At 41.5% G+C, this 27,449-nt stretch overlaps 1 protein-coding gene across 7 annotated transcripts in view; it reads left to right on the top strand.

The window, feature by feature from the left end:
• LOC137571794 (isoaspartyl peptidase/L-asparaginase-like) overlaps positions 1–27,449 on the top strand; it is a 197,845-nt gene that overhangs the window by 95,160 nt on the left and 75,236 nt on the right. For 3 of the 7 annotated variants that reach the window (XM_068281435.1, XM_068281434.1, XM_068281436.1), the window contains exon 2: positions 27,135–27,336. In XM_068281435.1, the coding sequence (XP_068137536.1) occupies positions 27,144–27,336 (193 nt within the window). In that variant the 5' untranslated portion in view covers positions 27,135–27,143. Of the gene's footprint in view, positions 1–14,168; positions 14,259–22,404; positions 22,438–22,534; positions 22,708–27,134; positions 27,337–27,449 lie in introns of those variants that run through there. The other 4 variants (XM_068281432.1, XM_068281431.1, XM_068281430.1 and 1 more) reach the window with 4 other exon arrangements.

The raw sequence follows: 27,449 nt of genomic DNA on the forward strand, positions 1-27,449 counted from the left end.
GGTGATATTCAGCTGCACTGCCTCCTTAGTGTTTCGGGGAATAAGAACCCCTAGATATTTTAGAGAATTTGATTGGATCCTATAAACATATCTGTCTTTTAATGAGGTGGTTTCCAAGGGGGATAAATAGAAAAGTAAGACTTCTGATTTTTAATTATTGATTTTATAATTTGAGTGGTAACCTACTCCTGTAGTTCCTTCTGCAACACTGGTAAAGAAAGCAAGGGCTTGGACAACGTCAGGAGGACATCGTCTGCAAACAATGATATTTTATAAGTAGAGTCCCCATGATCTATACCCGTTATATCAGGGTTGCCCCTTATCCTGGCAGCCAAGGGTTCAATAGATAGTGCGAATAATAAAGGGGATAAGGGGCAACCCTGACGAGTACCATTTGAAATAGAAAAATAATCATGTGGATTCGAGTAGGGTAATTTTAGGGCCATTTTTGGGGAGGAGTACAGCTTGAATATCACATTCAAAAAAATTCCAGAAAATCCCATTTGAGAAAGACATTAATACAGAAAAGGCCAACTCAAATGGTCAAAAGCCTTCTCTGCATCAAGGCTAAGCATGACCGAAGGTATCTGTTTGTAATTAATTAAGTCAACTATGTTAAATGCTCTCCTAACATTGTCCCCAGCATACCTCCCCCTAATAAATACAACCTGATCCGGATGGATCAACGAGGGCATAAGTGGTGAGAGCCGATTAGCAAGAATTTTAGTGAATATCTTCAGGTCCACATTCAGAAGAGATATTGGTCTATAGCTCTTATAATCTAGTGGGTCCTTTTGTGGCTTGGGAATGACAACCATATGGGAATTCAGGAAAGAAGGTGGGATATGTTCTGTTAATAGAAACGCATTGTACAAACGGACCAATTTTGGGGTTAGAATATCTGCGTATTTTTTATAATATGCCCCCGAAAATCCATCCGTACCAAGCGACTTGTGTGGTTTCAATGTTTGCAGAGTTTCCATAACCTCCTCCCTGCTAATGGGTTTGTGAAGTGATGAAGCCTGGGATTCCTATAGCCTGGAGAGAACACAGCTCTTAAGATAATTTTGAATTTCATTAATAGAAGAATTTAGGGAGGGATCTGAATCCTGCAAATTATAGATGGAAGCAAAATAGTTTTTAAAGATATTGGCAATTTTACCTATATCATGTTGAATAATGCCCTGACTATCCCTGAGAGTAAATACTGCATTTCAAGATTTCATTTCCCGTAGTTTTTTGGCTAATAATGTATGAGCCTTATTTCCTTTGTCATAATATAATTGACGTGTGAATAAAATAGATCTTTCTACTCTCTTAAATTGAACTTCTGAGAGTTCTTGTCTCATTGACTGTAAGTGGGAATATGTGTCAGGACGAGGATTCTTCTTAAAACTTTCTTCCAGCAAAATTAGTTTAGAGTATAATTTATCTATAAGTAACTGGGCCTCTTTTTTACGTTTGGATGCCATTGCTATAATCTTTTCCCTTATTGTAGCTTTATGTGCTTCCCATAATATTGCTATCGAGTTAACTGAGCCCTCATTATGAGTGAAGAATTCCTGAATAGCCTCTAAAATTTCTATAGAAAAGGAAGCGTCATTAAGTAAACTATTATTTAATTTCCAGGCAGTAGGTGTTTGACCAGCCCAGGCTAGATAGAGATCGATGTCCATTGGGGCATGGTCTGACCAAGATATAGGGCCAATATGTGCATTTTTCAATGATGAGAGCAGAGCGGGGGATATAAAAATATAATCAATTCTGGAAAAAGTTCCATGATTATGAGAATAAAATGTGAAATCATTATCTAGAGTATGTAGTACTCTCCAGGCATCTAGTAACCCATATTCTTTTAAGAGCTCCCTGAATTTGTGGGAGATTTTGCAGATTTCAGAAAAATGTAACGGCTTAGTAGTTGATTTTCTATCTCTAGTGGGGAAAAAGACCAAATTAAAATCTCCTCCTATTATAGTGTTAGGACAGTTAAAAGCTGCTATTTTCTTTAGAGCTTTATCTATGAAGGAAATCTGTCCATCGTTTGGAGCATATACTGAGGCGATGACTATTGTCACTCCATAGAGGGAGCCTTTTAAGATAATAAATCTTCCTCCTGGGTCACTATAAGAATCAGATACTACGAACGGACAGTTGTGTCGAATTAAAATCGCCACACCTGCTTTTTTAGTGGATGCACTTGCCAAAAACGACACCGGGTAATTCTTGCTCTTAAGCTGACCAGGTCCTTTGGTAGAAAATCTGGTTTCCTGGAGAAATACAAAATCCGCCTTGGAACGCTCCAGGTCTTTAAGCGCAAGATAACGTTTGCAAATTGAATTAAGACCCTTTGCGTTTAATGTCAATATCTTGAAGAAGAGAGAACCGAGAGCCCGATATGGTGTAGTATGTCAAGGTAATTGGATAATTAGAAAGAGTATGAATTGTATACTCACAAACCAGGGTTACCTCCAGGCAACCACTGTGTAGGCAGGTGAGGAGATTAGCCTGTCCTCACTCAGGAATAAGAAGTCGCTCTCTGTAGGCTTGAAAAACAAGAAGGGGTATCCCCCTCCACCAAAGGTGGATACAATCAGTATTATGGTAGAGAACAGAGGCGCCAAAAGGATAAAAACAATATTTAAAAGTTTTAAAATTATTGCTTAGGAGGCAGTGGTGGACTCACCTCCCACAAGCAGACACAACAACTGTGTATTCACAAAAGGGACATTTATTGGTATACTCCAAATAAGGTTGCAACGCGTTTCGCAGGTCAAACCCGCTTCATCAGGCAATTACAGGAAGGAGCACACAACAGCAGTATGTCCAGATAGCACCTGGCGCCTCAGTAAGGGGCGCCAGGTGCTATCTGGACATACTGCTGTTGTGTGCTCCTTCCTGTAATTGTCTGATGAAGCGGGTTTGACCTGCGAAACGCGTTGCAACCTTATTTGGAGTATACCAATAAATGTCCCTTTTGTGAATACACAGTTGTTGTGGCTGCTTGTGGGAGGTGAGTCCACCACTGCCTCCTAAGCAATAATTTTAAAACTTTTAAATATTGTTTTTATCCTTTTGGCGCCTCTGTTCTCTACCATAATAATGTCAATATCTTAACCATTTTCTAAAATGTGGATATAAGCGCGGCTGATAGTATAATGACCCAGAAGGAAACCAGCGTTATAATATAGCTTCATTGAACCATGTCCAAATAGATAGCCCAGACACTCTGAAGGGAGAAGAAAGAAAAGAGAAAAAGAGAGAAAATAAAGAGAAGAAAAAGAAAAGGGAAAGGTGAACAGAGAGAACACCGCCTTAAAATGGCGGGCTGCCCTAGCTGCTTGTAACTGTGTCAATAAAATTCCTATAAAAAGAACCATTAAACAGAACAGATAGTGCATACATCTATTATTAATGGGAAATATTATATTTTCCCATCGGGTATGACCCACTTGATACCCGTAGTGAGGGAGCATGGAACACTCACCAACCCGGTCATGCCCAGACCCGTGCTGCTTCCAGGCCCGGACCAGCCCAATACAATGTCAACCATCTTAATAAACATAATCCTTAATTATTTCTGTTTCTGAACTGGAAAAACATTTAAAAGGTATACTAAAATATATAGTACAATATAATATATAATGTATGGCACCCTAGCTAAGGCTCTTTATCTTTAGGCGAAGAATAGGCAGGAGAGAGCAATGGAGGATTTGAGGAATCGTGAGAGGAGTCTTTTTCTGGAGTTTTCGGGAGAGTGAGCCCCAGTCCTTTGAGTAGACCATCGGCGTCCATAGGATCAGATATTGCGTGATATACCCCTTCCTTCACAACTATTAGCTTGAAGGGATATCCCCACCTATATGAGATGCCTTTTTCCCGGAGAAGTGTAGTAACCAGGCGAAGCTTACGGCGTTTCGCCAAAGTAATAGGGGAGATGTCACTCAAAATTTGTATTTTTGAGTCCAGAAAAAGATATGATTGCATATTCCTAGTTGCCAATGTTATTAGTTCCTTCGCTTCATAATAGTGAAAGCGCACTATTATATCTTTCAATTGTGGAGCGCCCGGAGGTCTCGGGCCTAGTGCACGATGTGCCCTATCCAGCCTCCATAGTTCCTTCGGTGTTTCAGGGGACAGAGAGACACATAGATCTGTTACATACTGTTTGATGTCCTGCGGACGAACCGTATCAGGTACCCCCCTCAGTCTCAGGTTCTGTCTCCTGTCCCGATTCTCCTGGTCCTCCATGGATCGGTGAAAGGTGGAAACAGAGTTAACCTGAAGTTTTCTGCCTCTAGATAGTCACAGCGTTGTTGGAGCGACGTCACCTCCTTCTCCAGGCTGGATGTTCGTGATAAGGACGAAGATACATCTGCCTTCAGTTCCTGCAGCGCGGCCGTTATCGTGTCCCTCATCATGTGGGAGACTTTTGCATAAAGATCTGCAAGGCATCCTTCCAGGACATCTTTGGTAATGTAGCCTGAAGCGAGATCCGGCTGCTCTTCTTTAGACACCATCTTGAGAGAGGCGTGCGGACCAGGCCTCAGCAGATACCGATCGAGCGTGTTGCGTCCTTTGCTTCTTCTTCCTCTCTTTTTGCCCATAAATCGGACGTAGGCTTGATCCCCCAGCTGATGCTGCGTGTTTAGGGTGCCAAAAAGGAAAATTAAGTAATATTAAGGTGATTAGATCCGAGCCATCTGGAGGAGCTCCCCGCCTAGGCAGCCATCTTGGATCGCGGCACGCATGCGCCCCCCACAGAATTCACTTTGGTTTTCACGTGAGAAATGTTCACCTCCCATTCATTAGCCTATAACTTTATCACTACTTATCACAATGAACTGATCTATATCTTGTTTTTTTTCCGCCACCAATTAGGCTTTCTTTGGGAGGTACATTTTGCTAAGAGCCACTTTACTGTAAACGCATTTTAACAGGAAGAATAAGAAAAAAATGGAAAAATTCATTATTTCTCAGTTTTCATCCATTATAGTTTTAAAATAATACATGCCTCCATAATTAAAACTCACGTATTGTATTTGCCCATGTGTCCCGGTTATTACACCGTTAAAATTATGTCCCTATCACAATGTATGGCGACAATATTTTATTTGGAAATAAAGGTGCATTTTTTCCATTTTGCATCTATCACTATTAACAAGTTTAGAATAAAAAAAAAATATAGAAATATTTCATCTTTACATTGATATTTAAAAAGTTTAGACCCTAAGGTAAATATTTACATGTTGTTGTTTTTTTATTGTAATGGGTTTTTTTTTTATAGTAAACATTTTATTTGGGTAGTTTTGGGAGGGTGGGGGGTAAACAATAGATTTATAATGTAAATGTGTGTTCATTTTAATTTATTTTTATTTTCAGTTGTAGTATTACTTTTTGGCCACAAGATGGCGGCCATGAGTTTGTTTACATGACGTCACTCTAAGCGTAACACACGCTTAGAGTGACGCATCGGGGAGGGAACGGCCAGAAAAGGCGCAGCTTCCGAGAGAAGCTGTCGCTTTTTCAGCGGGGGAGAGGAATCAGTGATCGGGCACCATAGCCTGATACATTGATTCCCTGGCTACCGAATCCGCGGCCGGGAGTGCGTGTGCACGCGCGCGATCGGCTGTGGGAGCGCGCGGTAGCGCGCATGGTTCTTGGACATAGTTTCTACATCCAGGAACCAAAATAGGTTAAAATTATGCTTTGTACAAGTGCAGCTGCTAAATAAAAATTGATGGGAAAATAAAATGACATTTTTATGTTAGTAGTGTCAATTATTTATATGGACAGCGTGATATAGAAGCTATATGCTGTATCTACAGAGATCTGAGGAATTCTGAAAAGGCTAGGAATGATATAGAGCACAGGGTCTTATAAATAGAAATAGTGTTTTATTTTGACAGCAATGACTAGAATATTTAGTCAAATACATATTTTCATATATCTGTATTTTGTGGTTGCAGAATTGGTTTATAAAGGTCAAACAGTAAATATCTTCATAATTCGTTAAAAACAAACCTTTCAAAATATTGATCCTGCAAAATAATAATTCTAGAAATGTCAAGATAAATGAAAAGAATTAATATACCTGGCAAGCCTAATTTCTTCACAACAGGCTAAAATAAAGTAACACTGAATAATTTAGTTCAATCGAATATTATGAAAATTGATAGAGTGGCACTTACAGTATTATAATTTTGATGCGTTTTTATTTAATCCTAGTATTAATATAACCCAGACATTGGAGACTGTGTGTTACAGAGTACATTAAGCAAGTCACATCACTCATTGCCTTTCAGAGGAGCTCACTAGGTAATGTCCTTACTTCACCATATTAGCAATTTTGAGAAAGCCAATTAAATTACGTTGTCTTTGGAATGGTGGAGGAACTTAGTGTATTAGGAAATCCAACACAAAAAGTGGAGAAAACATACAAGCTCCATCCAGATGATGTGGAGAGAAGCTGAAGCAAGGACCATAGAGCTGTAAAGCAAGCCTACAGTAGAACCTTGGTTTGCGAGCATAATGCATTCCGAGGACATGGTTGTAAAAGGAGTTCATTGGGCAAGACTCCCTAACACTGCTACTGCCTACTGAGTGCGCTCTAGTGGCTGCCTCGCAAGCGCTTTGAGTCCGACAGGAGAAAGGCGCTATACAAATACTGCCATTATTATTATTATTATTATGATTGTAACATGCACAGGAGGGATGGTACCACACTGCCCATTCTAGAATCTTGCAGGTGCCTGCATGTTCACAGGCAGATCCACAAGCAGCAGGTAGATGGAGCCTAAAGGCCCATACACATGCTCGATAGATGTCACCAAATGGGGATTGGAACCCAATCCCTTGGGTGACATTGCTGGGCCAAGGCTGTTCTATTGCAATGTGGGGAGAGTGGACGGCTGATGGAGCTGTACAGATGTGACGTCACGCGGCTGAGTTGATCCGGCTGGCGGTTTACTGGCCAGGTGGAGATCAGAGATCGGGGGCCACTGTACACATGGTTATAGCCCACCTCAGCCAACTTTAATCTACTATGTGTACATATCTAAAGTCTACAATCAGCAACCCACAATGCTAATATAGATTGGGATGGGTAATTACATTCTAAAACACTTCCTCTAATTGACGGTCCTAATTATCAAACAGGTCAAATAGCTTCAATTGCCTAGAAAGTGTTTAAAATATGAATATAAATTTACATTATAAATCAACTCCCAAATCAGTTAATTGAAAATGACAAATGATGTAAATTACCATGCAAACCACAACATAATGACTGTGTTAATTCAGGATTTATAGTTAAAAGCCTTATGTGACTTGTTATAGTAGTACTGCTGTTATGTATGAGGAGAAATTCTTTAGCCTGTACAGTGAACTATGGACTCATGCAGTAGAGATTTGCATACTTTAGATTCCGTTTCTATTCCTGTATGTAGGCTACAGCAGAAGTGTTCATGACACTGTATGGAATATTGTAGCCAATGCACTGCAACAAAGAAGATAATATCACGGTAATGCATTTGTGTGAGCATGAAACTTGTATAAAAGCATGCTATTGAAAGAGAATGTGAGCATCTGTGTGTTGGTCTATTATTCTTAATGCCCTTATGGCTTCCTTGCCTTCTTGTATGTTAGCAGATTTCTATCTGTCCTTAGACTACGCTGACAAAGAACATGAACTTGTACTTTGTTACAATACTAAGAGCCACAAGCATGTTTCCCAAAACCCATTACATAGCCTACCAAGGTTTTCAACCATAGGATAAATAACAGTGATCATCTGAACCTAAAGCAGACTTTTTACAGATGTTTTTACAGTTGTTACAACTTAAAAGCTGAACTCCAGGCAAAAATACATTTTTTTTTAAAGCTCCATGACATCGGTATTATGAAAGCACCACCCCTTAAATGGCTGCATTTTTTGTAACAGTAAGTGTATAATATAGACCTGTAAGCAATGATTCTGTAAGCCAAGGAACTACTGTTGTTTTTTAGTGAACTGTAGAGCTCTGATGTGCTTCAAGCTATCTCACCCCACTGCCGAAGTACCGTAAGTGAATAATCTAACTTGAGTGCTTCTATTCACCTAATGCAAACCATATGTGCATTGGGAGCAGGGCTGTGGAGTCGGAGTTGGAGTCGAAGTCGAGGAGTCGGAGTCGGGGCAATTTTGGGCACCCGGAGTGGGAGTTGGAGTCGTTGATTTCATATACTGAGGAGTCGGAGTCAGGAGTCGGAGTCAGATTATTTTTGTACAAATCCACAGCCCTGTTAAGTATTAGACTAAAGAGTCGGAGTCGAGGAGTCTGAGTCGTTTTGGGTACCCAGAGTCGGAGTTGGAGTCGGAGTCGTGGTTTCATAAACTGAGGAGTCGGAGTTGGAGTCGGAAAATTTTTGTCCCGACTCCACAGCCCCGATTGGGAGCCACGTATTATACTTAGGCACTGGTGCTGAGTTGAGATATTCTGTAGTAAAATAGCAAAATGGAGCTGGCCTATTGAGGTACTGTGAGTGCTGCCACAAAATAAAGCCGCTCACAAAGATGTAGGAAAGAAAGTATTGGTTCTGGTAAGGGATTAGGGTTTGGCATTATTTGAGGAGGGTTGTGGGCAGTTATGTGTATCAGTTATTGCTAGTAAATTAGGGTTAGGCATAAGAAAGCAATGCATATTGGGAGGGAGGTTAGGATTAGGCATAAGGAAGGACTTAATAGGCTTTTCACACAGAAAATCGTGATTGTAAAAGTAATCACGGTGCAATTGCAATTTTCAATACTCAACTAATATACTGTACATTTCACCAGGTGCAATCGGCAGGCACATTTGTGATTCCTGTTATGCTTTGAAAATCGGATCGAAGTGCACCATGGAACGACCCTAACAGTATGGCAAAACACATAAAGTAGGCAGTAAAGGTTAAATGTTACAAATGAGGAGGACATAATCCAGAGATAGATGATCAAAAGGAAAGACAGCAGTGCTGAAGACCCTGGCAAAAGTACTTTCACAAAGCCGATAGAATATTAGTCATATATTATCAGTAACAGCATTCTACCGATATAATATCAGCCTCCTCTTGTGTCCTCTTGTCTCCAATTTGAAAGATGTGCAAATCAAACACATGCTCCCCCTGCCCCAAGTATATTCATAGGGCTGAGTAGATTGTAATTTTTAGAAATGCGCAGCACTGGAGGTTCACATTTTCAGTGTTTTAGGCTTTTATATCTATACTGTTTTTACATCTATTTTTTGCATTGCGTTGCCGCATCCCAGCACAACATAAAAAATGACAAAGATATGACCCTGTGGCAGAGTGCACCCATAGGGTTATATGCATAGCTCCACCCCCTTTCAGTGACATACTCCCTGATGGACAGAAGTACATCACTGGAATTCCCTGGGATTCCCATCAGTCCGCACATGTGCACCACGACGCACTGCGCTTCCTTCGTTTACACTTTGTGCATCGCCCATAGACTTACATTACCCTGGGCACCATGTGTTAAGCGCAAAGCTTGCAGTTATGCGCTGTGGCCCTTGCATTGCCATTGGCTTGGATACTTCCGTTGCGCCGCAAGGGACTGCAATAAGTGTAAATGTCTCCATATTGCTTTTGCAGCCCCTTGTGGCAAAATAGGGTAATGCAGGTTTAGCCTGTTAGTGTAAAATGGGCCTTAAGATACTAAAGAGGAACTGTATCTATCTAATGAAGTGTTGTCAGATAAAGGAATTGCAGTTTTGTACAGCCATTCACCTGATTTACACAAATCTAAATTCACTAAGTGTGAAGAAAAGTGGAGAACACTAAGGCTCATACACGTGTCCAACTTAATGCACAACCAACTGCACAACATGACCAACCACACAACAAGTTGTTTACCTGACAAGTATGTACCAACTACCAACTAAACAACAACCAACTCACTTAAATACTATGCATGCAAGCTAAATGACAAACTTCACAACATGTCCGCATTCAAAAACAATAAAGTTGTTCAAAACACTTGTACACACATTTTAACCTACCTGAAAGTTGGTTAGACTAGCTACCGGTTGGATCTGGCAAACACACATCCAACTTATCTTCCAACAGACAAGTTTAGAAGATAGTTGGACAGATTGTTGGTATGTGTGTATGCGTATGCAATTAACTTTTCTCCTAAGATTTCTCACAACTTACCAACAAAATACCTTAAAAGCCCACAGCAAGGTTGTAAAGATTCAAATTAAGCCTATAACGTTTTGCATACCTTTTTTTCAGCTGCTGGGTGCTGAAAAGATATTTTGCAGATAATATGAAAAAGTATCTCCCTGGAGAAATGGAGAATTATTCAATTCACTTTCCAAGTTTTCTCCTAGGAGATCATTTTCATCTTCTGTTTAAAATAACTTTTCAGCTCTCTGCAATTCCAAAATTACCAAAACATAGGTGGGAAAGTACAGTTAAAATGATTTTGAGTATTTTCTTGCCTGCTGGTAGCTTAAAGGACAACTGAAGCAGGAGGGATATGGAGGCTGCCCTATTTACCGTAATTCCTTTTAATAAATTCCAGTTTCCTGGTTATCCTGCCTGATCTTCTGCCTCTAACACTTTTAGCCATAGACCCTGAACAAGCATGCAGCAGATCAGGTGTTTCTGACATTATTGTAAGATATGATAAAATTATCTGCATGGTTGTTTCTGGAGTTATTCAGATACTACTGCAGTCAAATAGATAAGCAGGGCTTCCAGACTCCTGATATTATTTAAAAGGAAATAAGTATGGCAGCCTCCATATTCTTCTCACTTTAGTTGTCCTGTAAAAGGCATTTTATTGATAAGGTGTGACAGTATCTCCTAGGAGAAAATTTGGGAGAAAAATTGAATTCAATAAGGGCCCTGGAGAGAAGTTACAGTAATTGAATAAGGACCTAATTACCATAACTGATCCAGCAAACCTGGACTGCATTTTTTTACAAATTGACAGCTATAAGGTTGATGGAAATTGGAACCTTTACTTGGGTCAAATCAGAATATAGTGAAAGTGCTGGAAGAAAGTCACGTAGTGGTAGTGTGACTGCAGACTTGTGCAGCATCTACAGCAATATTTATTTTATATAACCACATTTTATTGGGATTTTTCCTACAAGAATACAGAAAAGAACATATGTTTGAATTCCTCACACGTATGTACAAAATCAGGATTTCCCTAAATAGGGAGCCGCTTGCATAAGAGGTTGAGGAAGATCACAACATTCAATAATTAAAATATTACAGTAGCCCCTAAAAGGTATATCAACATGAACAATCACTCCTCCCACCCTCCAACCAACCTCAGATCCCTCTCCTGCCCCCTCCCTCTGCTCTTGGCTTAGATACTTGACTCTTTATGACTACTAGATACTGCTCAAATTCAAGGTACCTTCCAAATGGCCCAGAGTCCCTGTAGGTTGTTCCGTGGTGTACCAAGCAGAATATTTAAAGGTTTCCATAAAGGACTTTAGCTGGGGATCCTTAAGGTAATAAAGGAGATAAGATTGACATCTCTTGAAGAATGTTTTGACACCTGTATCCTGATGTATTAGAACATCCAATGTTGTATTCAGCATCCAATTTTTTGTATCATCCAATTTTTGTTGGTTCTAACAGGTGTGCATCAGTGATGCTTGGCGCTGTGGGATATATCCAATAATTAGACCACTTTGCTGTTAGCAAGATCATATGTGCTATGGGTGAGATGCGAGAAGGTACATCAGATTGCTGGCCAAACCTGTGTAACCGCTTCTATGAAATGAAAAAGATCTTTACTGCCATCTGCAAACAGTTTTTAATAGCAAAGTTCACCTCCTCTAGAATTTCTGTATGATGGAACATTCCCACAAACAATGCCATAAGTTAGCATCCTGCAGCTTACACTTAGGGCATTCATTCACATAGCCTGCTGGTGGATTTTTGTTCTTAATGTTGAATGCATATTTTGCTTGGCAGATGAACATCAGGTAGATTCTCAACTTCTACCTATCACACTATTTCTAATAGCATTATTATCGAATTACCATTATTACCCTCAATATCAGGATTTGAAAGATGCTCGTGCACAAGGTTTAGCCCCATAACTCGGCTAAAGATAGCTTACTCCCCCCCCCCCCCCCGCATGTGAGGAAGACATCAAAAGGAGTAGGGCCTGCTATAGATTCAATTTTCAAAAGACATTTGGCTGGGAACAATCTTATTCGAGCATACATGAGGAAATGTGATTACGAAATAGAGTAAAACGCTCTCATTTCATCAAATGAATACCACCTGTGATCTCTTAGGGATAGGAGTTGTCCCTGTTTATTGATAATCAGACCCTCTCCCTTAGAGAACACACAATGGGACGTACTGGATGCAAAATTGGGTTTGACCCTTAAAGAGACACTGAAGTGAAAAAAAAATATGATATAGTGAATTTGTTGTGTACTATGAATAATTACTAGAAGATTAGCAGCAAAGAAAATATTCTCATACTTTTATTTTCAGGTATATAGTGTTTTTTCTAACATTGCATCATTCTATAATATGTGCACATTACACAACACTCAGCATTCAAAATGAGTCTTTCAGAGCAGTCTGTGAAGTAATGACCTCTCCTCTAGCAGAGGAAAAGTAAATAGTCCAGGAACAGTTGAGATAATAAAAGTCAGATAACAGCCCTCTCCACGACTAACTTAGTCGGAGAGCTTAATGGCTTGTTTGCATAGAGATAACAACTGGAGTTTCTCAACTCTTCCTGTACTGGAAACAATTAGACTGATGTATCTGATCTTAATGTTTTATTTCTTAGCTGTACTACACATACAAATCATAATATCATCAATTTTTTTTCGCTTCAGTGTCTTTTTAAGGGCATACATTTTGATATCTTCCACGGAAGGGAGAACAGCTTTCTAATAACTCTTTTTAATAATTTTATGCTGTGCTGGATTTATCAAAGATAAGTTCTTTCTGTGAGTTTGTGCCTGTGACTATAATAATACAAACTCTAAACCACAAACTTTTCAGCTGCTGTTTTCTGATGTGGAACAAACAGGCGTTTTAAACTTCCACCATATAGCTGACGCCTTTTATATATTTATATAAGTTCTCCAGTTTTCTCCAAGCTCAATGAATGAAACTTATTGCATAACCAGTTAGGGGACACATCTAGTTACCCTTTCATCATTACAACTTTTTAATTAACTCTTCATTGGACAATGAGCAGCACAGTTAAAAGACACAGGAAGTTGCACAACTAATAAAGACAAGTCCCTAGATTGCGGTTGCAGAAGTGTGTGCATCACAGAGGTCCCAGTTACACACCACAGTAGTATGAATGGCTTACTACATGGGTGCTGTGGCTGGTCTGCATAAGATGCTGCCTCAATCAAACCTGTGAAATTGTGACACTGCAGCTGTTTGATGCAAACAGTCAGCATGTGTATCTGATCAGGCATTGCAAGAATAACAAGAATCTGGCATTTTTGCTTCATATGAATTCGCAAGACTTTCTGGAGAGAATTACAACTTTTTTTTTTAGCAGATACAACAGCTAATATTTGTGAGACAGAAGTATTACGGGGGAGGAAAAAAATCTGCATTTCTATATCATTTCTACAGAGAATTGGTATAAAGTAGACTTGAACTCAGAACCTCCTCTCTGCTCTAAGACATAAGAGCAGTATAACCTTTAAAGTAAAACATTTCTTTGTTACAACTGATACTGATTTCTCTATGTTTTCCTTCTGTCCTCTGCAAGAGTTCAGGTCCACTTTATGATGATTTGTGACATTAGACAGGGTATTTACAAGCTATCCATCAAAATGACAAAACAATTTAACATTTGTGCAGCACATTTATTGCAAATTTAACAAACAGCTTATATATATATATATATATATATATATATATATATATATATATATATATATATATATATATATACTATATATATATATATATATATATATATATATATATATATATATATATATATATATATATATATATATATATATATATATATATATATATATATATATATATATATATATGCATATATATATATATATTTTCCATAGGTCTAGTGCCCTTTAAATAGACCAGATAAGAATGACAGACTAGAGTCACCAGTTACAGTAATAATTAACAGGTGAGCTGCCTATTAAGGAATACAGCATTACTATCCTGCTTTAAAAACTAACTGCTTTCTTGAAAAGGATTTGTGAGTGAAACACAATCAGAAGCCATAGGTATGACAAGTTTGCTGTTGATATTATTATGTATTTGGTGTGGTTTGAATTAAATGTGAGAAACTAACGAAGATCTTATTGATGCAAGTAGTGCTTGCTGTAAATAGTTTTCCCATCATGTATCAGTGCTCAAGAGCTAGAAGTAAACATTGCCCTCACTAATGCTGAAATACTTTGCATTTAAGTATATAAGCATAAATCCTCTATCTATTATGGCTAAAATGTTGTAGAAATATTTAGAAATATGTGCTTTAAACAACTTCATCAGACTAGTCTGATTCCTTTTAGCTTTGTTCTGTTCAATTCTAAATCATTCTTAATTTACTACAGTGGTCCAGGACTTGCGGACAGCAAAACTAAATAATAAAGTGGACCTGGCTTTCATTTATTAAAAAGTTGATTTTATTGTGGCAGTTGTTATAATTTAAGTAGGCCTCAGTTATCTGGACTGAGTTTTAGGTAAAAGGCTTGTTCGCAGAGTATACCTTTAAATAGAGTTTTTTGTGATGCAGGCAGAAGCATCTCAGTGTCTGCTTGAAGCAGATGATACAAGCAGATACTGAGATGATGTCCCTAGCCCAAGGTCTTAGGCCTACACTGCCCCAGACAAATGGACTACGGGAACAATCAACATAGGCCATATTTATAAAACATAACATTCCTGCAACTGGAGCAAGGGGGCTCATCAAACATTAAGTGAGTAGGTGTGTATCAGGACATCACAAGGGATCTGAACCGATCATAGATGGTTCAGATGATGACACAGTTAACTCTTTCCTGGTCAGTATTAAAGGTCATGAGTTGGCAACGGAGGGCACTCTTGCTTTCTATCTACTGGCTAGAACCCTTTACTCATATATATTTATTTATGTCTCGTTGGTTTATCTTGTATGCTGTATATACTTAGTTTAGATGCAACTTAGTATAGAAAGAAGATAACCTGACTAACATTCAGGAGGGTTAGTCAAGAGCTTGTAACACAAATGGACTTAAAGAACGACATGTAAAGATGAGTATCTGTATATCTGTTGACTTAATAAACTCCTTCAAACTTTGAAGACGCCTAAGAAAGTCTATCTCCTGCTTGCTGTGATGAGTCGTGTTTGCAACTCTTGCTGATGAGTTTGCTGGTGCCGGAGCAAAAGGTGATTTATAACAGTGGTGCCGTGAACCCAGCTCTGTCTAGCAGAAAAGGCAGGCAAGGACCGGGCCAGATGTCAGTCTGATATCTAGTTTTTCCAGGACTTTCACAGTAACAAGCGGAGGAGACGCTGAGACGCTCGCTGGAAACTTATCGAGAAGAGATAAGTGGTGCTGCCAGGCTGCAAGGAAGCCGGGCGCACGGAATGACGTTGGAGTAATTACATCACGCCAGACTACAGATCGCAGGCTGTCCCGGCGGCGGCTTGGCAAGTGCCGTAGTGGAATCGATCTGATGAACAGAGGAATCAGTAGCCCGAGGGAGTCCTGAGCTTCATGAGCAAAACTTGACCACTGCTGTAACGAACGGTCATTCGTGGAGAACGTCTCAAGGAACTGGCAAGTATAAAAGTTTGTTTATTTGGAGTTGATAATGTATTTTGAGGGTTATGTGCAGCTGAGGATTTTTCTCTCCCTTCTGTGGGTGTTTAGGGAGGGGGGGCTGACATGGCTGACAGTAGCTGTTCAGCACCAGCGTGGGCAGCGTACAAGTGATTTGGTCATAGTTTCTGTGCTTTAATGTGCAAGTGAGGATTCTTTTCCCCGAAAGGAGGGGGATATTTCTTGTGCTTTAATGTTCCTGTGTTGCATGTTACGGCTTACATAGGGGGTATATACAGGTAGTCCCCGGGTTACGAATGCCCAACTTACGAACGACCCGCTGATACGAACGCCGCAACCATAGCTCCGTCCCGTCGCATGATGTCACGTCCGCCGGGGACTACCTGTTCTGCCCCATTGAAAAGGAAGAATATGGGCAGCGGAAGGTAAATGGAGGCCTACTCACCTAATCCTCGGCGGTAGAAGGTGCCCTGTGGTGCCCGGAAGGTCCGCATCCCGTCCGCTCATTTCCTCCATTGTTCCCCGGCAGCTCATGGCTTCACATGCGGTGCATAATGACACAATTAGGAAGCGCCGCCACTAGGAGGCTTTTCCTGATTACGTCATTATGCGCCGCATGTGAAGCCAGGAGCCGCCAGGGGAACAATGGAGGAAGCGAGAGGACGGATTGTGGACCTTCCGGGCTCCACGAGGGCACCTTCTACCGCCGAGGATCAGGTGAGTAGGCCTCCATTTACTTTCCGCTGCCCATATTCTTCCTTTTCAACGGGCCAGAACAGGTAGTCCCGACTTACGGACAGATTCAGGTTAAGAACGAGTGGGCAGTCTCTATCTCGTTCGTTAACCGAGGACTACCTGTACACGTTTGTCTATACACTGGCATGTTTTCTTTCGCTGGTCAGATGTTAACTGGGTTATCCGCTACGGTTTTTCTCTCCCTCTCGCTTCACAGGAAAGGTCTGCGACTGTCTATGCACTGTGTTAGGAGAGCTTGCAGCAAAGGGGGGTGGCAGTCTACAAGTAGTGGTAGGGGGAATGAGAGTGAGAGAAGCCGGAGAGAAAGGCTAGATGTTGAGTGAGGGACATTCAACTTTCCAGTCAGGGAGTCTACGCTGTCTGGTAGCAGTTGGAAATATTTTTTTTTCTTCTTTCTCTCTGATTTTTTTTTTGCGTGAGCTGGATATACAGGATTGCACACAGCCCACTTCACTGGGTCGCTTTGAAGGTATGAAGCAATTTAAAGTCACAGCTGGGATAGTGGGAGAAGCACTGTGTGTGGCTCTTGCTGTATTTGGCTTTTGCATGTTTTTTTCGGTGATTTGCATTGTTCAGTGTCATGTGTTTTTTTTCACGGATTGCAGTGTAGGTGTAGTTGGGGGGGCCAATACAGAGGCCCCACCCCCCTCTCTACGGATTGGGTGGGGGAGTATATGCTAACAGCTGGAAGATGTGTTCGCTTTTTTTTGTCGCTCCACATTCCAGGCATAGTTTATGCTACAAGTAAAGTGAAGTGAAGGATTTATAATAGCGTAGCTTCTGTTTTTTTGTGGAGAGATTCACACGTCCCTGGGTGAGTCTAATGTATGAAGCAGTTGGGATTACAGCTGGGACGGGGTCTTTCTAAGTTTTTTTCAGGCATCCAAGAGTGTATGTAGCTGAAATATTTATATATGCTGCAATGTCTATATATGCTGCAATGTATAATGTGCATGTATCTTTCTTTTCTTTAAAGGGGAACTGAAGAGAGAGGTATATGGAGGCTGTCATGTTTATTTCCTTTTAGACAATACCAGTTGCCTGGCAGCCCTGCTGATCCTCTGCCTCTAATACTATTAGCCATAGCCCCTGAACAAGCATACAGCAGATCAGGTGTTTCAATGGTTCAGACTTATAAGTCTGATCTGACAAGACTAGCTGCATGCTTGTTTCTGGTTTTAATCAGATACTACTGCAGAGAAATAGACCAGCAGGGCTGCCAGGCAACTGGTATTGATTAAAAGGAAATAAACATGACAGCCTCCATATACCTCTCTCTTCAGTTCCCCTATAAGTGTATAGGATTGAGAGGTTGCTATGGGGGATTACATAGCAGCCATCTTGGCTGGCATGCCATGACTCAAAAGTCGGAGGTTTGAGAAAGCCAATCCCACCTTCATGATGGATTAGGAGGGGAGGGGGCGGGAAGCGCCCACTGATAGGCACGCCCCAATGGCAGGGGGGAAGATGTGCTGGGGGGGATCCCACGTGCCACGTCCCAGCTGTGCACACGGCGCCATGCATGGAAGCAGCTGGTGGGAGGGGGGGTCCAGAGTGGGGACAGAGATATTCCACCGAGTATCTAGGATTCCAGATGATTTCCTCAAAAGAAGTCTGGGCACAGAGAGTGTCCGCATACGTGAGCCAAGCAAGTTGCATGGTCACGGATAGGAAGTGTTTTCCAGCCAGGGGCATGGAGACATGTAAAAGTCAGATATTTCCCAGGGAGTGATTTGCAAGAGCGGAGCAGGGGGGGGGGGGGGTATCTGGACAGGGGTACTTATGGGATTATTAATTGAGGCACCTTAAAGTGCGTTGCAGCATGTGTTCCCAGTAGAGATAGGGAGGACAGTGCATAGTGGGAGAGGGGGAATGGAAAAGAGAGAAAGAAAGGAGTTGACCAATCCAGGTGTACGTCGCTGCCACTGCAGAACGTTTTTTTCAGGGTTTTTTGTGTCAGGGACAGGACCAGAGATTGACAAAGAGGTCATTGCGGGTCTAATAGTGTGTTTTTCCTCGCCCACCGATTGGTCAAATATATATATTTTTTTCTTTCTCTTCTTTTCCCCAGCTCTGATTCAGTTTAGCACAGAACGGAACTGAAAGCAGGTCATGGGGCAATTACAAAGAAACAAAGAATTGCCATTTATAGAGTGACAGTGTCTCAGTACGGTGTTTGCCATAGGACTACCTACCAAGTGGGCATTCAGTGATTCGCATGCAGGCATGCACAGCCCTGAACCCTGTGTGGTTACCTGGCAAACATTGGTCAGAGGGTACACTAAACAGGACGTCGAGCAGAGAGAGCTGCGATCGATGAAGTTCTATGTAAGTCAATGCGAAAATGAGTAAGAGCATTGTAGGCTCACCTGCAAAGCAGCAACAGGTGTGTGGCCTCCGTAATCTGTGCATACGACGGCCGCGTATGTACAGAAGGGGGGATATGGGGAGAGTTTGCAATGAGGTGAGAGCTTCCAAAGGTGAAGTCCGCGGGAGCATATTTTAAAAAGGTAAGTACTTAGGATAGTACTTAGGTAGGGGAGAGGAGTTTAGCTCCAGTCTACCACAAAGAGCAAACAGAGTTCATGAGAACCATAAAGCAACGAGATCAATTACGGTGTATATATATTGATCAATTTAAAGTGTACAGAGTACAAGCCGCAGGGCGAATCCCAAATCATTAATACAAATTGATTTGATTGTATTTCGATTTCAGGAGTTTGGTTTATATGGAATCGAGACAGCTGCAGTGCTGGCAGCAAAGATGGAGATGTCAGTCGGATAAGCGAAAAGTTCCAGATGCCAATTTGAGTTTGGAGAACAGCAAGATTTCTGAGATCGGAAAGAGACTGAAAAACGAGTTTTCTGAGATCGGAAAGAGACTAAAAAAACTGACTGAGCAAAGCATAATGCAAATTGCTAATGTCTTTCTTTCCCAAGGAGGTGCTTTTATAATGAAGAGTACCGTGCTGATTGTGATCCTAGGCTGCCATTCCGTCCTAGGAGACCAAGGAGAGGACATTCTCATGAACAATAAGGGGTTCATAAGAACACAAGGCCCAAGCATGTTAATGTTTGGAGACAAAGGTACTGATCCTTTCCCACCTCCCTCTGATTGGCACAGATGGACCAAGCAGGGATGGAGGAAAAGAGCACTTGTGCCAGGTGGAAACAAATTTCATGGCACAATGTTGGTGAAAGGTATCGAGGGTCAAGTGCACTGAAGGTGTGAGGTTGGCAGCAGCTTAAATCTGCTGTGGAATGTCACACTCCTAGAACCAAGGTACCAATCCAAAGTTTTGTTACAAGGTACAGTGCAGTACAATGGGTACATGCAAAAGGTGGAGTGTGTGGTTCAGGAGTATCTTATCTTGGTTATCCAGAGTGAGATGGTTCCAGATTAGAGAGGAATGAGCAGTAAGCATCACTTCTCCTACAGGAGGGGACAACATCACACTCTGGAGTTACCAACAGAGGGTGTCTCTGGAACAACTATACGCACGTAAAGGCTGGAAAGCCGAGGGTTTGTGGTTCTCGAAACAAGAAGTAAAAATCGAAATCAAGTCACATTTCCAGGGGACAAAGAGGGTGGGGAGAGCGATCCCGAGGGAGGGAAAGCCAACACAGGGAACCCCATACTCACTTCACGGATCACAACAAGGGACAATATTACACAGTCCATATGCAGCCACTTATCCTCATGCTAGTTGGGTAAGTGAAGAGGTACTCTTAATTGAAAGATTGCAGAGAGTACAGTCTTCCCGACCTCAGGTACGCATTTTGCCTCAGGACATAAGGGGGGAAGAGGTCCAATCAGGACAGTTGGGGACATATGTTGTCAAGGAGATGCTAAAAGATCCTGTACAACTGAGATTGGACAAGGAGAGGTATATCGATTTTTCTGGAGAAGGATCTTTTGCATGGAAGCTTTGAGATGTTTGGGTGAACAAATGGAAAGGGTGCAACATTTCTTTAGGCACTGCTACTTCCTTAGTTCCCACCTCAACACATGTCTTACACCATGACCTGAGAGGTCAACCTTTTTTGGTGCTAGATGGGGAGGTGAAACCAGTAGAGTTGTCCTCGTTCGGGCAATTCTCACAGAGGTACCTGTGTTTGCCGGGGCAAGTCAAATTTAGTGAAGAAGCCTGCTGGCTCAATAACACAGAATGCGAGGCTACCATTCAAAAGATCCGCCCTGAAGCCACACCGATAGTTCCGGTGGCTGAAGGAAAGGTTTGGTTTTTAACATAATGTCTAATGACACATTCAAGGTACATTTTCATAATTGTTCCGATCAGGTAGATTTTTCGAGGGGAGCTTATTGTATGAGCGGAGATGCCATATGAATTAAGTCATCCACGTTTGATGACATCATTCCTCAAAGTGTTAAGAGAACTCTGAAGTTCAAAGATTCAGTGGGAGTTCCCATCCTGAAGGATAACCTGCCATGGGACAAATGGGTACAGGTTTGGAAACAAGACGACCACACTTTGTTACAACGGTTAAACAAACAGAACACTAAGTTAGAGGTAAGATTTCACCATGATCCAGGTGATCTTAACGAGGTAAAACACAAATATAAGCAGGTGAGTTCCAGTCTGACCTGGTGGAAAAGGTTTCCGGCGATGTTCCAGGGACACTCGGACTGAGCCTCTGCAGTTCAAAATTTCTTCCTACTCCCACTGGTCGTCGGGATGGGGATGACAACTTTGGGCATCATTATCCAGGTGAGGTTGTGTGTTAAATTACGCAAAACAAATTAACCTGGTCAAGAGATTGGTGCCTCATAAACAATCTCATGAACCAATATTTCCAAATTCAGGGATATACAGGGTTACGGGTATAGGTGTAGCAGTACCTATGATGGAGCTGATTGTATAAAGGCGTTCTTTTAGAAGACACCTGGCACTGCTCTGATGCTTAACAGACAAACAAGTTTCACTTTTCTGTGATCATGCAAGTTTGTAAGTGATACGCAAGTGACGCAAATGCTGAGAATGTGGTGTAGAGGGACTTAGAAGTAGGGCATTCCTAGATAGCCTGGTTACAGTGTAACCGACCAATCGATTACTATCACAAGGAGAGAGTTCCCTTATTACTCTTAAAGCGGAAGGACAGCGACTGACCAGGAGGATAAATTGGTGAAAAATAACAATTGATTTTATTTGGCAAACAAAGAAATAATGTCCACTAACATGCAGAACAAGAATACAAACCCCCAATTGAAATCCTCAATATCAAGACCACCCTTGAAATACACTAAATTAATGAGGTAAAATAAGCAACAAATTCAGAGTTAACACTTCTTGCTTGAAGATCTAGCACCTGAAAAGAAAAAGGTTACTTCCTGAAATATCATTAGAGGCTACTGCACTTGGACCTTGCTTGAAGTTCCTGCACCTGTAGGAAAAACAAAGAACAAAACACAGCAAATACACATTTCACAAATCTTCATCAGACCTTTTTCTTCATCTCACTCTCAATACGTCTATAGCGATACAGTTTTCTCTTTCCTATCTAAAAATATGTATGCATACATGTATGTGAACAAATACACCTGAGAGAAACCAAATAGGAAATGGACTAATGCTTCTGGTTGGGTAGATAAGTAGTGACTGACTCGAAGTAGTCCTTACTGTATGGTAATGACCATAACAGTCTTCAGTTCTTCGCAAAAGTCTTATCTAACCATACAGTGGCTATGAATTCATATTCACACTTAAACCTGTATATGATCATGGAGTAGGGGTACCCCTTTAAAAGAACTGATGATAAGTTGCTGATGAAAGATCTTTTCCTGAAGCAGATGATAGCTTATAATAACCTTACTTTACTTTACATGCAGCACACTCCAAGATGCCAGTTCAATAATTCTGAAGTAAGTTTCTTCCCTTTATTGTTATCAAAGTTTTTCTTTTTCCTGTATGTCACATATGTAAGTATCAATTCTCTCCTTTTATTACTTCTCACTGCAGGTTGGTTTAAGCTCTAAATGCAATCACTTCACTTGCAGAACACACAGAACACAGCAACAGATCTGTTCACGGGTAAGTTCCTATTTTTCTCCCATGAATTGATAAATTTCTTTACTAATGTGTTATTCTCTTTTCTCCACACAGAGAGATTAACACTCCAAAAATATCGCCAGGTAAGTGTCTTTTCCACTCATATCAGGCAGAGCCACACTGGGGATTATTCTTGAGGCATATGCACAGTCAATGTACAGAGCAAATGCATTCAAACACAGGCTGACTGGCTTTACTGTGGAGAGACAGATTAATAATCAGTACCAGTGAGTGCACACACAGATTCTCTCACTGATCAGCTCTGTGGTGACAGGTAGGGAAGCACAGTCATTGATTCACATTATACAGTACTCTGGTGTTGCTATGACAACATTTCTTCTCCTCACACACACTGTATATATATTATCTAACTGTAGAGAATCAGACGAAGAATATTTAGCTGATTTGATTTGACAGTCTGATTTTTGTGTCATTACTATTAGGAAAACTCCTGTCATTTTCTTTCTGTGTTTGTGTGGTGAAATTTCACTTATCTGTCAATTTTTCCTGAAGTGGTCTCCTTGGCCTTGCTGAGCTATCTCTCACTCCTCTGTGGATGAGGTGTCTCCCTGTTTTGACTCAGGGAGCTGTCTCTCATGGTCCCCTTTCTGTGTGTCATCAGTGAGCAAAATTCCTCTGCTACTGAATGCCATTTCTCTCTCTGTCAGCTCAGTTTCTCCCCCTCTGGTCTCTGTCATCTCTCCTCACGCTGCCTGTGTCACCTTCTGAGGTAAAAATCAGAGAGGGCTTGCCTCTTCAGCTGGAGGGGCGTTCCCAACCTGTGTAACTGACACCCGCCCCCTGACTGAGAGCAGAACAGCCATCTTGAGTGCTGGCTGCTTGCTCTGTGTAAATACAGCCTGTGCCAGCACTAATTCTCATAGCTGATGCTGGCCAGAAATAAAAATACATGTTTTTTTTTTTTTTTAATTAAAGAAGCTGCACTATTTGTAGCAGGGCTACAACAGGACGACCAAGAGGTCTTGCCCTCTCTTCCAGGGATAACCACCTAGAGCAGAGAAGGTGTGTGAGCACAAGCATCGAAAAGTGAAACATCTGCGGATCAAGCCATTTTAGGGGGGATTGTTATAATTTAAGTAGGCCTCAGTTATCTGGACGGAGTTTTAGGTAAAAGGCTTGTTCGCAGAGTATACCTTTAAATAGAGTTTTTCGTGATGCAGGCAGAAGCATCTCAGTGTCTGCTTGAAGCAAATACTGAGAAGATGTTCCTAGTCCAAGGTCTTAGGCCTACACTGCCCCAGACAAATGGACTACGGGAACAATCAACATAGGTCATATTTATAAAACATAACATTCCTGCAACTGGAGCAAGGGGGCTCATAAAATATTAAGTGAGTAGGTGTGTATCAGGACATCACAAGGGATCTGAACCGATCATAGATGGTTCAGATGATGACACGGTTAACTCTTTCCTGGTCAGTATTAAAGGTCATGAGTTGCCAACGGAGGGCACTCTTGCTTTCTATCTACTGGCTAGAACCCTTTACTCATATTATATTTATTTATGTCTCGTTGGTTTATCTTGTATGCTGTATATACTTAGTTTAGATGCAATTTAGTATAGAAAGAAGATAACCTGACTAATTCAGGAGGAAGGTTAGTCAAGAGCTTGTAACGTAAATGGACTTAAAGAACGATTGTTTCGCTAAGATGTAACGACATGTAGAGATGAGTATCTGTATATCTGTTGACTTAATAAACTCCATCAAACTTTGAAGACGCTTAAGAAAGTCTATCTCCTGCTTGCTGTGATGAGTCGTGTTTGCAACTCTTGCTGATGAGTTTGCTGGTGCTGGAGCAAAAGGTGATTTATAACAGCAGTCTGGCAGACTATTATTAAGTTTGCAGCAGCAATAGCACGGCTTGCTGAAAGATCAGGGAAAGCATTTGTGTCATTGAGGTCATGTGCATTCACTATTTTTTAAAACCTAGGAAAGTGTATATATTGGTTAGCTGAATTGCATGATGGTTTGCTGGACAGTGTGATGTTCTGCAATGAGCTCCAGCCACAATGAACTTTAGTAGGTCAGGTCCCCTCCTTCTTTGACACGTCTTGATAATAGCAACTGGAGCAGCAATTACGCCCTGCAGAGATTATCTTTGCTGCTTTTAAAGTAATAAACGAAAAAGAAACCAGGTTCAAAGGTTTTGAAGCATAAAGTGACAACTTGATAACTATAAAGCATGTTGTCAGTAATATTATAACACTCACTGGTGTACAATGTTCTGCCTGCCATTATTATATATGCTATGTGGAAAATGGTAAACTATTAAAATGGTTTGCAAAACTCAGCTGTGACTGCCAGTCCAGGCCCAAACGGATAGGCTGTTCAGAGACAGTGGCCCTTATTCCATTTACTCAGGTTTTCTCCTAGGTGATATTTTCACACTTTTTCAGTAAAATGCATTTAAAATCACGAGCAAGCGAGAAAATACTCAGAATAAGTTTTACAATATGTTTTCACCTACCACCTTTTTTGTACTTTTTCAATTGCAGAATAGTGAAAAGTTATTTTAACCTCCCTGGCGGTAAGCCCGAGCTGAGCTCGGGCTATGCCGCGCAGGGGGAGATCTCAGCCCCTGGTGGGGCGATTTTCATGCTATAAATTGCTGTGTGCGCAGCCAGCACTTTGCTAGCCGCGCGCACAGCTTGATCGCCGCCGCTCTGCGGCGATCGGCCGCACGCAGCGGCGAAAGAGGCCCCCCCCCGCCAGAGCCCTGCGCTGCCCGGACCAATGAGTTCCGGGCAGCGCTATGGGCTGGATCGGAGGTGTCTGACGTCAGGACGTCGGCTGACGTCCATGACGTCATCCCGATCGTCGCCATGGCGACAGGAGAAGCCAAACAGGGGAACATGTTATATACGCGTTCCCCTGTTTGCTATAGATGCCGGCGACGTTCGCACTAGAGGGACACATTCGCCCTCTAGTGGTGTTTCATGTAGTTACCACTCTGGTAGCTTTACATGAAACAAAAAAAAACAAAAAAAAAAAGTTTTTTTGCCAATTTGGCAAAAAAATTAACCGCCAGGGAGGTTAAAGAGATGAAAGAATATCCCCTGGAGGAAACTTAGGAGAAAAACTGAATTGAATAACGGTGTCCCTTACCTCACCCCCAAGCATCAACACTTTTCCCTTCTGTCTGCCAGTGGCAAAGCTATGCACTATCCCGCTATCCTGTTCTCCCATTCACTGTCCAATCACTGAGGATGCAAAAGTGTCTTCAGCAATGCAGACAGGGTAACAGGAGAAAGAGAACACAGATGAGAATAAGCTAAACTTTCAGTGTGTAACCAGGAGACTGGAAGCTCCCACAACCAAGAATGTTTGATTTGTACAATATTTACCAGTGTACAAAATGAGAACTCTACTGGGAATGGGTTAGAGGGGAGGAGTAAACTCATAAGTATTCTGTGAAAAGATACCATTCTGCATTCAATCCTGCAGTATTATGGACCCCAGTCCCTGGAAGTCTAGTACAACTTATGAATGCAGGTGGCGATACAGATTAACCTTCTGGGGACCGCCTAACGCCGATGGGCGTGGCCACGGCGGCAGGCCCAAGACCACCTAACGCTAATGGGCATCAAGTCCTGGGGCTGAAGTTTCCCAGGGAACGGCCGTGCGCATGCGCGATCGTTCCCTGCCACTTCACGGAACGGAGTTCCACGAATAGCCTGCTAGCCGCCGATTGCGGACAGCAGGCTGTTTGTAAACGAAAGGGGAAAGAAATCCCCTTTGTTTACAACTGTACAGCGCTGCGGTCCCCCGCAGCACTGTACGAGATGCCTATGAGAGGCGGAACAGGATGGATCGCTGTCCTGTTCCAATTCAGATACCGGAGGGGAGAAGTCAAGGGGAGGGAGGGAGAGAGAGCCTCATAGAGACTGAAGAAAAAAAAACTGCCGCAGCAATCGGACCCCTCTGGTGGTATGTCCCCTTAGGGACAAAAAAAAGGAGGCGAGTCCGATCGCTGGGCTCCATAGCTGGGCTGTGCAGGAGGCTGAAAAGCCTGCACAGTCCAGCTTAGCAATAAACAGCCTGGTCGTTAGGGGGGGTTAGCACTATGGTCGTCAAGTGGTTAAAGGTTTAGAAAAATAAACTATTTTATTGTAAGTATAAACTATAGGTAGCAACACACCTGAATCTGGCAGAAATTTATGTCCGACCGAGCAAAATTTCCATTGGCTTCAGACCAAAATTGCTCAAAATTATCAACTTATTGGAAAATCTCAATTGATCCGGGGTGGATCGGGAGGGACAGTAGATCAATGGCCCATACTGTTGCACTCCATTGAGCACTGAAGTAATACAGTTTAATTGATATTCAATATATTTTTAATTTTTATTATTTTTATACAGTATTTTTTAGTCATAGGTGATACTACCATAAGATTTGACTTTTAGAACAGTTTAGAAGACAATCTATTCAGTTTATTGCAAATTCCTGTCAGCGTCTGGCTATCTCTAACATCCTTTTTTAATTTCAGCATAAAGGTATGGACATCAAGCCAGTTATTGTGATCCATGGAGGAGCATGGGCGATACCAGATGATCTTGCGGAAAGCAGTAAAATTGGCGTTACATGTGCAGCAAAATGTGGATACTCTGTCCTGGCTAAAGGTGGAAGTGCTGTTCAAGCTGTAGAATCTGCTGTGCAAATGTTGGAAGACAACACAGTATTTGATGCAGGTATGCTTCTGTGAAAACCTTTTACTCACAATGCTCACTAATTCTTTGGTTAAAGATTATTCAAACTCTTGCACAGCACACAATAAAAAGTATTCATAGTTGCTAAGCAATTC

The sequence above is a fragment of the Hyperolius riggenbachi genome, chromosome 4, assembly GCF_040937935.1.
Source record: "Hyperolius riggenbachi isolate aHypRig1 chromosome 4, aHypRig1.pri, whole genome shotgun sequence".
NCBI classification, from domain to species: Eukaryota; Metazoa; Chordata; class Amphibia; order Anura; family Hyperoliidae; genus Hyperolius; species Hyperolius riggenbachi.